Genomic DNA, 14,924 nt, shown 5'->3' on the forward strand with positions numbered 1-14,924 from the left:
ACTCTCTAAACAACTTCCAGAGTTACTAAATTATGGAGACAAGGTCATCACTTTATGTTGTGTCATAAAACAAAACCACGGCTAGTTCCACGAACAATGCTGGAAGCTCAACCGTACAGGCACAGACACATCCGCATCAGAAATACCATCCTCCTGTACTTCTTTGATAGAGCTGTCTCTCCATTATGCTCATTTCTCGATCAAAGAGAGAGCTTTACTCCTGTATTTGTCTTCTGCAAAGGAAACATAAAATCACTCCTACAGTGAACACATCCATCGGGAATGAGATTCTTTTTCCTCAGCCCCAGCAGCACACAGTCCTAGAAAAGAACAGGTGAAGCTTGCTCCTACTTCAAACCAGCGTGAGATGCAGTTGTGCGGTAAATTCTGCCTCTGTACATTAGCAAACACGCCACTTGCAAAATATGAAAGGCTTTCTTCCCTGCCCCGTTTTTAAATGACACCTGCAAATCACTAATCCAGTTGCCATTTATTTCCATATGTCAAATTACAATCTTAACTTGTGCAAAGCAACATAATAGTAATGATTAAGCCAATTACATCACAACACAGCTTAAAACGACACACAATGGAAGGATTAAAGCTCACTACCAAATAAGAGAGTCCTGTTCTTGGTGGAGCTCCCCCACTGTGGGAACAGAAGTGTCTCTTTTCCTGTTGCACAAACTTGTGAGCCTTCTGACATGTAGCTGCTGGACTGCCATTAACAAACTTATTTATATTAATGCAGCACTAAGCTGGATCAGTGCACCTCGGCATTAGCTGCGGAGGGCGGGCTCTGCGGCCAGCGCTGCCAGCACGGCTTATGGCACTGCACAGGTCCACAGACACGTTGGGACCTGCACCAGGTGATCTCACCAGGCTTAACTGAATGAAGCCTCCCCTGCTCTACGTTATTTGGGTCAGGTGGATGCTGACAGTAAAAGCCTTAGGGAAAGGGAGGGAGAGTAAACTGAGCACAGGTATTTAAAAAGTCAGGCATCCTGTTCTCTAGATAGGGCCAGACACCATTTGCAGCCTGTATGAAGCGTGTGCTACTGCATTTGACACCGTAATTCCAACTGATACCAACGTGCAGCTCCTACAACAATAAAATGTAGGTTAAATCTTTATATAATAACCAACCTTCCAGACTAAGATTTTCAATTCCACCTCAGGGATAAAAAGGTTCTAATGGAAATTGAGCATCTGAATCTCTTAGGAGGATTTTAAAAACTCCCACACTCCTATTTTTATTTGTTCATTGCCTTGGTCTTTAAATCAGCAACATTCAAAATGGTTAAACGTTTTACACCTTTTACTTCTGCCCTGGGCATCTTATTTTTTTTCTTTCTTTCTTTTTCACATCTTTGTATTCCATTATTTTCTCTGCCATCTGCGAACACTGGTCCCATCTGCTAAAATCCAAGTTCCTACTCAGCTAAAATAAACACAAAATAAATTGGTACTGTTAGTATTTTACACGTCATCATTAGGCTTTAGTAAGATTAATGGGACTCAAAGAGCTTCCAACTTCGAAGTACATTCCTGTGTGTTGACTGCAGACTCAGGCAGATATACACTCCATCTATTCACTCTTACTCTACGTTACTTTCTTGGCAGCTACAGTTTTGAAGGAACTTATTATAAATGTAAGTTTATCCTCAGCATAACTGTTAAGCCTCTCCCAGATCACCTATCAGCTGTTCATGATTTGCTACGTGGGTCATTCCCCCTACGTATTTCCATATGTAAGAGATGTATGTATCTCTCCATGCATACATCACAACCCTTCTAAATATTGAAACTAAATAACCAGTCAAAAGCTGGAAGGTTTTTTTTCTTTAAAAACAAACATGCATTCAAGCACACACACACACACACACACACACACACACACACAAATAATTGTGTAAATTAAATTGAACACTACATGTACCATCTTTGAAAAAGCTGTTACAGCACACCAGCAGCTTCCTCCTTCTGTAAAATTAGTTACACAGAAAGCTGAATGGGTTTACTTCCTTCTATTCAACCAGAAGAAAGCTTTGGACAGCAATGCAATCCAATCTGTACATATTTATACTTAACAAACAACAACTTCTTTTTCAACTGATTGAAAATGTGCTTAGATTTTTATGGCCTTTTAAACAGTACTGGTTTCACATATGCACAAAACGAAAATAGAAGTTCACATTAAAATGTAATTTTTACTTTAATAATTTCCTTATGTCCTACACTTGTTTGGGGAAAGTTGAGGAGGAGGAAACATTTTTAAGGACTACTATTCATGGTTTGCACTTTGCAGCTGTTCCATGCTTAAGGAGAAAAGATAGGATTTGGTACTTCAAGGTGCCTTTTCCCTGGGTATTTTGACAGTTTGACACAATTTCTTTTGTTTTCATTTAATTTTCTGGACTAAATATTTTGATTTGTCTAAATCAATATGCCTAACTTGCTTCAAAAGCATCCTGTTCAAAAGCTGATTTCTACAAACACTTACGATGATGATCATCATCATCCAAGATTCAACCATTCAAGGGGCACGGTACATCAGCCAGATCTTCAGTTTGCCAATGATAACTACAGTGAAGCTGAACCATGATGTCTCATTCAGAACCTTTTTCTGGGAAACAGCCCCATTTGCTGCCAGTATGCATATTTACCAAGAGACTGAAATCACAGAGAATTTAAGAATAACAAATGACATTGTACATTCTCTTTCAGTAGTCTACAAATATCCTTTCTTAAAAGACACTATTCTGGTATGTATCTACAGGCAACACAGCCTGTCAACAGCCTAAAACTAAGTGGCATCTAAGGATAGGTGGAATGGATGCAGTCAAAAGAAGAGTCATCCCCTGCAGCAAACTATTCTTCTGCTCTTGCATACAGAGAGGGCCTACAATGTTTCAAGCTGAGATATATGCTACACCCAAACCCAAAAAAGACAGGTCCTCTCAACAGTCTACAATAGCCCTGGAGGAAAATTCAGGCAAAAAGCAGGTACTAAGGACAGCATTGCATGGTGTAAATCTCTAACCTTACATCCTTCTCAACTGTGTTATCTGGTATTCAACTTACTTTCTAATTTATAAAATTAATTGTTTTTCATTTTAAAAATTTTGCTTATACACATTCACTGTTGGCATACCAACTCATCTGTTAATGTAACAAAGACTAGCATTTATTTGTCATTGAGACAGACAGTAAAGAAAGCATCTCAGAAGGGAGAGAAGGGAAGAAAGTGTTTTTGCAGCATCTCTAAATATACAGCAGAAATAAATTCTGGCATTAACAAGTTTTGGATTATACAGTTAGCTTCCTTTTTGATTGATAAAAAGTACATGACATTCCTAGACATACATGGTTCACTGTACATCATAAAGCTACTATTATAAGAGAGTTTAAAAGATCCTGATGGTTCTGAAGATGAAGTTTAGGACAAAAGATGCTTGGGACTCTGGACATTGATGTTCAGAGCTGGCAACAGTACTGATTCAGTTTTGTAAAACTGAAGCTTAGCAACAGAAAACTCTTAAAAGTTTTTGTAATAAAAAGGAGTTTCAAAGGATGTCCATCAGGCTGACAAGACATAAAAACACCTTGTAAATCTAGCCATGAAAAAGCCTTAGAAGCCTCCTCCACAGTGCTTTTTTTAGCTCAAAGAGTGACTGGCGACAATAATCATCAGTAATATTTCTATTTACCCACCTAGTCTGAAGGATTATGGAGATGAGCTCACAAGAGCTGACCCTCCAGGTTTATTAAATATTCAAAGAATATTCTGTATGCTTGCTGGGTATTAAATAAAAATCAGAAAATACTGCAGACTACCATACATTATATACTTCAAATAATACCAGAGTAGCTCTGTTTGTTTTCTAATAATTTACTGAAATCACTTATCACATATCAACATAAAAAATGTACAATAGAGACACAATGTAAATTCTGGGATCATGAATATTTACGTGCTTTTAAAGCTTTTTTTTCTTCTGCTGGTTAATTTTGCTTATTGTATTCCAGAATTCCAAATAAACCTGGAGAACTTATTTAAGATTTTCTTGCTTTTACTTTTTACCTAAATAGTAATAGCACTGCTATTTTTTCACCTGCAGCAGCATCACAGCATATGGGTCTTCAGCAGCAGGAAACTCTTCACTGTCATGATTTAGCCTACTCTTCCTACCATCTCCTTTTTCCCTTCCCCATCCACTCTCTTCCTAGATAACTAGATATAGCCTACACAGAATCTGCCCTGATTAAAATCATCTCCTATTAGTGCTCTGTTAAAACAGTGGTCATCACCACGATGCTCACTGGCCAAAGAAACTTGAGCACTAGGTAGGACACAGCCCATCCATGGAGCTGGGCAGGTCTGAAGTTGTCTCTCCAACACACGCTACTGCCCGCCATGCGCTGATCTACAATTGAACACAGGGTGATGCAGCTCTTCAGTCAACTACTTTCTGCTTGAGATCCTCTGTGAAAAGGGGCCTGAACAACAAGTACAATTTCTGAGTTGCAAATCTATGGAACAAGAACGAATTCAGCATTTGGGCAAGTCCAATCTTAAAAACTACTGCTAAGCTGACCTTACACATTTCCACGTGGGTTTCCACAAGTAAAACTTGGCCACATATTTTATACCAAGAAAAGGATTAAGACAGCCTGTGTGCCATTCTCAGGTTACCACGCACAAGGGAAAGTTCTTGAATTGATGGATGCAATTCTCAATTCTCAGGTTGAAAATTGTCAACAACTCATATTGTTGGGACCTATGTAACAAAACTGCACCAAACTACACACCTTGTGTCCAAATGTAGCATCCTCGGAGGCCAAGACTTCAACCTGAAATTATAAGGAGAAAGATAATTTCAAATTTAGCCACCACCAAGAACCTCTCTCTCCTGAGTAAAGCACCACAGTCCAGGCGAAGAAGAGATCTGTAAATGAAGGTGCCAGCCTGGATCAGCCCTAGGAAACCTGCACATGATACGATGTGCAAAACTAACAGCTGACAACAGAAATCCTCAAGTGAGGAAAGTAGGAGAGCATCCCTCATGACACAAACAAGGTTCCTCCACATGAATGACATCAGGAGTACCTTCAGTGTCTCAGAATTTACTGTACTACAGCTGGAACATTTTTCTCCATACAGAGTTTTTTTACACCAAAAAGCTGCCTGAGCACAACCAGAATGATCTGCCATGGTAAGTCCCTGCAAAGAAAAGCTGGAAACCTCTGACCTTCTCCCCTCCTGTTACCTTCTAAGCAGCCTGGGTAGTTCTGCACCAGCACCAAGAGGAACAGCAACAAGGGGAAGCTCTGTCTTGGTTGCAGGCTGCTGTCCTGTCTTGTGCTAGAGAGCTGTTGGAAAACTGGAACTCAGGGAACACAAGCTCCCCAGGCAAAGGCCGAGAGCAGCTGGCTGAGAGATACAGTGCATGTTTGAAAGCCTGGGAAAAGCAAGCTGCCAGGTCATTGAGTGGTGCTCCAGATCAAAGCACTTGCTGCCACAGGTGTGTGCTGCCACACACTGCACAGTTCTAGAGTTGATACAGGAACAGGCATAGGAAAGCAGGCACATCGATTTCTCTTTAAAAATACTTCACACTTTGGCGCCTTTCACCTGAGAATCTCGGTCTTCTACAAATTCTAATTAATTAAGCTTCCCAATACACCAGTGAAGTCAGAAATGTCATTATCCCAATATATAGAGAGAAGAGAAAGGCAGAAGAGGTTAAATAATTTTTTAGTAGTTATGTGCCAAGCCAGGGACACACTCATGAAAAGAATCCCAGATCTCTACTCTCAGGCTCACAGTTTAACAACCAGGAAATTCTCTGTTTCTCTGATTTACATCCTATTTAGAATGCCTACTGCTGCATTATAATTTATACAACTAGTATAACTATAACTAATGTATCTAATCTCCAGTTTAACTTAAGAAGAGTGAAGGATTTAAAGCAAATCAAGAGGGGAAAAAATGAATGTGAAGTTTCACCCTGAAGCATGTTATAATGCCAGAGTTATAAACCCCTGAACAAGAGGGTTTATAATGGAAAGGCTGATAAACTAACAATGATGGCAGCACTTAAATATATTTATGTCATGATCTAGCAACATATGGTATTTCTTCATCTCTAAACTAAAAAAAGGAAGGAGGAAAAAAAAAAGTGGGAGGGAGATAAAACATTCTTAGGAACTAGGAATAAATGAAGAAAATGAACCTGGAGTTACCCAACTGTGACCTGTCCAGCTAATTAGGAAAGGCAGTAAGAGGCTACAAAATAGCATCTCATTCAATAGGAGGTAGGAAAAAAATCCAAGTAAATAAAATCAATCTAAAATGATATGATACATATTAGCTTCTTATATTAAGCTTCTAATCCTTTAGGCACTTTATAAATATTAAACAATCAGTCCTGGTGAGACTGATAAATATCCATAATATATTTTACAGATGAAGAAACAGACAGAGGGTTAAGCGACTTGCCCAGGGCCAAAAAGAATAATCAACCATTGGATTGGAAATAACTGTATGACTACTTGTCACAATACAGTGCCCTACTCAGATGCTCAGGTAACTTCTGAAAAAAGCCATTCCACTATCAGAAGCATCTAGGTTAGGGTTAATGTTATACACATCTGAAGTGTGAATGCTCCTTTTCACCTGCCTTACTGTTTTGGTACAGCATCCAGCTACCACCATTAGACAGACCCAACAACTTTTTCAAACTCACTCAGTTTTCTCTATTCGATCTTATGTAGTCACATATCCCAGATGCTATCTCCAGTCCTATTAATCATAGAATCATAGAAGTTGGAAAAGAGTTCCAAGATCATCAAGTCCAGCCTTTGATGGAACACATCAATGAGACCACAGCACCAAGTGCCATGCCAGTAGTTTCTTGAACACTTCCAGGAACAGTGATTCCACCACCTTCCTGAGCAGCCCATTCCAATACCTGACCACCCTTTCAGTGAAGAAATTGTTCATGATGTCCAACTTGAACTTCCCCTGGCAGAGCTTGAGGCTATATCCTTGTGTCCTGTCACTTGTTGCCTGGGAGAAGAGGCTGACCCCCACCTGGCTACAACCTCAGTTGTTCTACCTTTCAGGTAATTGTAGAGAGTGGATGCTTAGTACTGTGCTACATTTCTCTTGTGGAGATTCATTAAAAATGGAAAAAATGGAGCCTTCTTTGTGCCACAGGGTCCTTCTTTGACTTCCTCCTTGAATCCACCAGAGTTGCTAATGCCTTGCCAGCCCCAGTAAACTCTGTCTCCCTTGCCCTGCTGTCCCTTCCTCCTCTCTCTCCTTCCCAAGGGTCCCAGCTGGATAGACAGCCCCACTGAGCCTGTCCAGGGCTGCCTGTCCCCTGCCCCACAGAAGCACGGCATGGATGGGATGGCATGGAAACCCCACGGCAACCCAGCACAGACTGGGCAAAGTTTTAGTTTGGACTCTGTGCTCACCTCACCTGCAGAGAGGCCATCCCACACGCCAGGACCCTCACTGCAGAGCACAGGCGTATTGTCTACACCTGGGCTCTGCTAAGGGAGTTCCTGCTCAGGGCCAAGAGAATGGTCGCAACTGCCACAGCTATAAAACACATTAATTATCATGGCACAATGACCAACACGTATAAAACTCAATCCTTCCTTTCACCAAGAAACTGAGAGGAAGAACAAACTCTGATGTCAAAGAGTAAAACAGAACTTTAAGCTAATTTAACATACTCTTAGTCTCTTTCACATATAGAAATATTTTCTTTTATGCTTTAGAAACATAAGGCTCACAGAGACAGTAAAATGGCTTGGAGTGAAGATAGATAACAATTCTAATTAAAAATTTTATTGAACAATCTGAAAAAGCTGCTTCTACTTTTCCAAGAACGATCACACCACTTCTGTGATAAATAACAGTCCTCACCTTGCAGATGATACAATGAAACATTCTCTGTATTCTTTGTTACTACTGTGTTCAACAGTGCACTAGTGCCTTAGTCCACCCATTTGGATTTTCACCGCCTCGTATAGAAGACAGTTAAGGTAAGTAAGAGTCAAGTAACTACTGACAGCGTAAGATACACAACATAAAGGACTGAAACAAGATGTGGACAGCATGCGGTTTTCCTCACGCTGAGCTTCCCAAAAAAAAAAAAAAAAAATTCCAAAATGCATTACAACCCAGGCTGAGTGGACCCCCCTCTAGCGGGAATGCTCGTGTACTTCAATCAGCACCCACATCATCACAGCAAAAGAAAACACTACCTTAAGAATCAGGCAAGCACCATCTTTCTCTTAATCGCCTTCAGAATATATCCCTTCCATTCCAATACATAAAAAAGTAAACAAGACATTCATTATTGCTTTAGGATAATCTGATGTTGATTAAGAACTTCCCATTATATACCTGTTTGTGGCAGTTAAACATTTTCTATTTTAGTTGGCTGCTCTGAGTGTGTACACATGTAATTATCTTGGGTAGGTGGAGTGTTTTTCTTTTACAGTGAAAAATTCACTGCATTACTAAAAAATGTAGACTTGATTCTTAAATGAAGCACTTTTGATTTCATGTACATATTTATATCTATATCAGATACAGCAGCTTTCCCCTAGGCACTGCTCTGAATCTTTGCTCCAGTCCACACTTCCTGCCCCTCAAAACACAGTGCTACAGTTGAATGCTGTTTGCCCCATATTTAATTTCTATGTAAAAGCAATTTTTGGTCACTGTTCTTTGGTTGGTTTTTTCCCAGTTTCTCAGAAGAACCAAACAGTCTTTTTGCTTCTAATAAACAAACTCAAACCACACTTGCAGTGTGCTGCAATTCTGGAGTAGGCGGCTATTGTAAGTGGTAAGGGGCAAATGAAGGAGTAGTATTCTAGGGAGTGTGTCTATCAACCATACACTGTGGATCAATTACACGGGACACAATTAGTGGTTCAAGCAGGAGTATCCCACAGCTGAGGCATGCCTGGGCAACTGACCCTTCCTACATCCCACTCCTCACTGTCAGTCCAATCGCAGCCTTCTGGGGCTGGCCAGGATGGGGTCCAGAAATCTCCCCAGTGCACAACAAGGTGAACTTCCCACCTCCCTGCACAACTTACACAGACTCCAAAATGGGTAGCTATGGCCAGGACCACTACTGCTTATGTAGTATTCTATGACTTAACAGTCAAATGGAATAGCATTTAGTACTTTTTTATAAGATGAAAGAATTCATAAACATGTCAGCCTGAAAGACCCAATGAGTAACGTGTGGAGTACCCTGAAACAAGATGGGGAGTAGCCTTGAGTCTCTTTTTGGCAGAAGTAATGAAACTTTATCAGTAGTTTTATTTTGCTTTTCAATAAATGACTCATACAGACCCAGTTCAACAAAGAATATTGCATCGCAACCAAGAAACTTACAGTAAATTACATACAGCCATTTTTACCTCCTGTCAAAGAAAAAAGGAGTTGAAACATAGATAGAACCCTTGAGGTGCAGCACTGAACATGGCCTTTTTGGTACAAAGTTGTACAACTTAGTGATCAGATGCCACAAGGAATTATTATAATTTGGTCTTCTTCAAAGCCATATTCAACATTGGTTCAATTGTCAGCTTGGCCCAGGTCCTTCTTGGCTCGTCAAGACATTGCTTGAGATAGGATTAGGTGAAACTAAGCAAGAGTCATGGAAAGTGGAATACCATTAAGAGGAGGAATTACAGCCATGCTTAATGCCCAGACTGTTATCCAAACAACAGAACATGAAATACCAAGTACACAAGGGACAAAAACCTAACTTACAAAAGACATGGGTTACAAAAGCCTTCTCCATCTTGACTGGGGGAATCTGAAAATAAGCACTAATAATAATTCCTGATGCATGCTGATTCCCATGTAATATCCTGTTAACATTAATGCTGAAAAGGATCATCGATCTACATTTAACTACCCAAGCAAAAACTTCCAATACAGCACACACTTAACACTGCTCTGAGACTTGGGCTGGAGCTCCTCGGAGCTCACCCAGTGGAGCCACTATTTGCAGCTGGCAGGTAATGGGGTTACAGCTACTCTGGCAAGGGACACAGTAGACTGGAGCAGCTCTGATCAAGACAAAATATTTTATATGGGCACTTACAGTTTCTGTGGTTCACACGAGAATTTGCCCAGCTGGCTGCAAATTTTATAGGCTTTCTATTGTCATTTGTTTGACATTATTATTCTAGGAAAATTATAGCGCAGGGCTTCCCTGATACCTAGAGGGTTTTTGCCAACTGCCTGCTTACTAAAAAGGCATGCCTCTGGCTCTTCTAAAATATGCTCAAAACAAAACAAATGTGTAAGTTAATACTTGCATTTTGCAATACTTTTGTTTTCCCTGTTTGGTAACGATCAATCAGTTTAGAAAGGACTCTCTTCCCTGTGATAACAAAATCTAAAAAGAATGAGGAAAGACAGGTGCATCCTCTCGAATTACTACTGCGAAATCACCTTCTTGCTCTTGGGGTGCACTTCTTGCTCAGTCGTGCCAAGACAAAACCCCATCACTGTGTCCAGTTCAAACTGTGCGGTCTTGTACTCATTTTTGCCCTCTGACTTACGCAGGACTTCATGACACATCTCCAGTCCTGGGGAGGGAGAGGCTCTGTAGTTCCAACAACTCAGTTCCAACAACTCAGTCTCATTAGCCCAGGTGCAGAGCAATGCAAATGGAATTCCAATTACTATTTCCACACACCAATCTTGCTGAGCAGCCTATAGGAAATAGCCTGGATAGCATGGAAAACGAAGGATGCTGTAATACTTGGTGCAGATACACCCTCATAATCCTTTTCTAATGTAGATTTTCAGCTTTTAAGGTTTTCCCATTAGCCCACCCACCCACACACCACCAGTTCCAAACTCATCTTTTAAACAAAGGTGATAGGAAGTTAATCCAGCTTTCATTTTTCAAAGTCCTTAGTTTATTTCAAAGATGAATATGGCTATAGTCATTAATATCTTCATGAAATTCAGTTTAACTAGCTTTAACATCTCCTCCCTTTGCCATCCTTTTCAAGTAATTAGGATTCAGTAATTGTGGCAAATAATTGTCCTTCTCATTGGAGCAGGGACAAACCTACATGACCCACACTAGATTCTGGCAGTTTTCAAGGATTTACTGAGAGTGTACACAGTTTTAAATGCACACTGAACTATGGTAAAAAACTTTGGTAACTGCAACAACCCTTCCTTCCCTTTTTTCTCTACTACCTGCCATCAGTTTTATTTATTTTTAATTGCAGTCATGATGTACTTCAGGCTAGGTTTCAGGTTTGTAGCAAATGAGTATTGGGCATGTTCCCTGGGCAATCCTTGAATAAATATACCAAAGACACACCTTTGTTATGACCCTGAATGTATGCCTGAAATAAAGGTGTGACAGTCATGAATTAAGGATAGATCAGCTGAAATTGTCTCCCTTTCTATAAAAAGGCTGTTGAGACTACTTACTCAGGCCTTTCAGTTAAGTAAATGCTATCACCTCACAGTTTGACCTGTATAAAAACTAGAAACCATGTGACCCAGTTTATGGTAATTATTCATTAAATCTGGCATCCCCTTTTTCTTAGGCTTTCCCTTTCATTTATTGCTTCTTTTTTGTGGTATCGGTCATTTATCTCTTAGTTCACTGGGTCTAGCAATAATAAAGATCAACGTTCTCATTTTTGAAGCCACAACTTCTACGTTGGAAGTACAAATTAAGTAACAAAAATGATCCCTCTTTAAATGATAGAGTAACTTTGTGTGCTACTTTGTGTTAAAAAGGGTTGAAAAGATGTTTCAAGAAACTATTCTGCAGCTCAAATTGCTTATTAATTCTCCTCATTCTCCTTATTAGCATGTACAGACAACACAGTGGCTCAAGGACGCAGCTTGCTGAAGCAGCTCTGTTCTTGGTCAGCCAGTGTTTGAGATAAAAACACAATGATGCATCATGTTCTTGAAACCTGGTTAGTGGTACAGATCTGTCCTGCTCGTATTTTTAAAGTATTTTGTAAATGTCAGTGCTTTTGGGTAAGCTGATTTACAACTAAAAAAAAAAATCATTAACATCTCCAGCACTGAGTCCAATACACATTGCTGGATGTGCTATTGACTGACCTGCTGGTTTAGTCTCCCTCTGCAAATATTTTGCAAAATCCTGGGAACAAGGCCAATCCCTGAGAAGAAAATATTAGCTAACTAAAAGTAGTAACAATCAGCCTCGTGAGATGTAATACTTACAACAGTATTACACATATCAGGAGCACCTCAGGAGAAAAAAAAAAAAAAGTGTGCTATGGGGAAATTTCTGTAAAGTCAAGAAGACAGAAAAGTACAAAAATATTTAGGTCTGCACCAGGAAACAAACATTACAATTCCCAGAGAAACCGACATTTGAGATTGCAGTGCACCCTCACTGCAGGGAAACCTGTGAGACCTATCTGTGGGCAGCCTCCCATCCCTTACAATTCCACCACAACTTACTGCACCATAGGTTCATTATCAATAGTGGATCATCAGTAAATTCATGGCAGTAACGTGCTCATCTGTTCTTGTCATTAGGAGATAAAACAGGCAAGATACACATAAACACACACATACCCATGCACATTTTCCCTCTGTAAGCATATATTCAAATTCTTTTATATTTTCCTGTCATACTGTTTTTCATATATATATGCAAAAGATGTGTAATATGCAATTAGTTCTTTCACACCAGAACACTGCATGAAACAGAGTAACTGCACTGAAAATGCTTTTGATATTTATTTGTTTGACAATGTAGAGATCAAAATGACTGTTGTACATAACCCAAAATCTGAGAGCAGTTGCCATTTAATTTCCCCTAAGAAAGGAGTGGTAGGTATCATAAAAACAGAATTCCAACCTCATGCATTCTAATATGCGGGAAATCCTGAAAAACTGTCATTATACCATGTGACATAAGCAGTAACAATTACTGCTACCAGTAAGTCTTTTATTTAGGTATTGTGACTGCATCTTTTCTAATGCATTTGTATTTTTCACTCTCTTGTTCCAACACTGTGATTTCATTTTAATTCCCCGCTTTCAAAACTGAGGAACATAAAGCCTTGTCTGCAAAGGGTGTCTACAGCTATTGACTTTGGGCACTACCACGCTGTGGAACTGCAGAGGAACCATTATGGAAAGCCTCAAAAAAGAGTTACATGTCACTGCCCTCTACTAGCAGGCTGGAGCCACTCACTGCCACAGCTCAGCCACCCAAGGGCCCATCTGAACAGCCTCAACAGCCCCTTCCAGACAAAGATGGGTTCCTCAGCCTAAATACAAGATGCCATCCACCAGCAACTAGGGGCTGGTAATGAACAGCTGCATTGCTTCTAAATATTCCAGAAACTTCCAGAAAGGCATGTTTTAAAGCAAACCTCACCGGTGGGATGGGGTTTTGCTGCTTAGGGCTGCAGTTGCAGAGTGCTCTTCTGTCCCCTTTACCTACACCTCTACATAATTACTGCATATAGCATCTGCAAAAGTGAAAACACACAACAGTTCCAGATAAAACTGCATGTCTTAACCATCCTGTCTAAAACAAGTTAAACATTTTGCAGCAAAAATGGAAGATAAGTGACCAAGGACAAAATCTTTACAGAAACAAAGCTTCGACTCTACACCATTCTGTCAGCAGCTTTCTTATTTAATTGAGCCCGTATACAACCAACATCAAAGATACAAAGCTATTTTTTGCTGAAAATATTGGAAGCATGTTAGGAAGAGGTGGCAAACAGAAAGGATCTGTCAAAGGTAACAGATGTATCAAGGGCACCAAGCACTGTGAAGAAGGCGTTAATTATCTATGCTGAAAAAGAATAGGTGTTTGAAAAACAGAAACTGTTTTCAAGAGATTCAACATATTCCTATTGTGCTCAGGAGAAAAAGCTTCCTGCACCTTAGATAACATTATTTTGAGTATGCGTGTTAAGAAGAATTTTTAGGCGAGTTTAAACACAATGTAGGGAGCACTCTGCTTCAGAAAAAATGATTTTAACTTCAAAACCTTTACTGTGTCCTGCAACCAATTGCAATCATAAATTGCATTCTTTATTCCTACTTCTAATGGAAGGATAACTTAACCTAGTGGAATCTAAAAAGTAACAGGAAAAGAAGAACACCTTTTTGAGCACCTTTTTGTAATTTAGCACCACTTCCCACAGTACTTTCAACTCCCACCCTACAAGAACTGTTTCATTTTTCTTCTTGCTTTATCTGAAAAAAAGTGGTGCTTTTTGAAAAAAACACCAGATCACATCAAGGCAAAATTTATCACCATAAGATCCACCCTACATACATCTTATGTTCTTCTACACTTGTTTTCCAGATTGTGTATGGTACTACTTGCTCACAACCTAATTCTGAGTCAGAAGAAATTGATTCTTTATTACACCTGTGCTTCCTCTCTCCACCTTCCCTTGCAGGACTGGTGAATTGGGACTTTCTAAAACATGGTTTTGAGAAAAATGATCAGTTAACACAAAAATGACCCTTTTAATCTTCAACAGAAAAAAAAATGGAAACAGATCCAAGAGGACACAAACAACTATTAAAAGCAAGCAAAGCCTACACTTTAATAAAGAAAAAAGCTGAAACATATTTTTCTGAAGATGACTAAAACATACTAAATGCATGTCTGATACTGCACACTCAGCTAAATTAATGTTGCCATAGGAGTGCGATACGATTAACAAGACAGCCATGGTGCTCCATGCAACTTGTAAATTACGTGGGGAAAGGATCAAGGCAATTGCCAGCAGTGTGTAACACGCTCTCAAAATTTGGCTCTTACTTTCCCAAGTAGATCAAAGGGTCTTCCTGACATCCCCTTCTCCCATATATCATGCCATATACAGAG

At 39.7% G+C, this 14,924-nt stretch overlaps 1 protein-coding gene across 4 annotated transcripts in view; it reads right to left on the reverse strand.

Annotated features, from left to right (window-relative positions):
* Positions 1-14,924, reverse strand: part of ARID1B (AT-rich interaction domain 1B) — a 325,115-nt gene that overhangs the window by 139,077 nt on the left and 171,114 nt on the right. For 3 of the 4 annotated variants that reach the window (XM_083856435.1, XM_083856437.1, XM_083856434.1), the window contains exon 5: positions 4,813-4,854. The exons of the other annotated variant lie outside the window; for it this stretch is intronic. In XM_083856435.1, coding sequence (XP_083712561.1) covers positions 4,813-4,854 — 42 coding nt within the window. The remainder of the gene's footprint in view (positions 1-4,812; positions 4,855-14,924) is intronic. 4 annotated transcript variants of the gene reach the window in all.

The sequence above is a fragment of the Zosterops lateralis genome, assembly GCF_965231275.1.
Source record: "Zosterops lateralis genome assembly, chromosome: 3".
Classification (NCBI taxonomy): Eukaryota; Metazoa; Chordata; class Aves; order Passeriformes; family Zosteropidae; genus Zosterops; species Zosterops lateralis.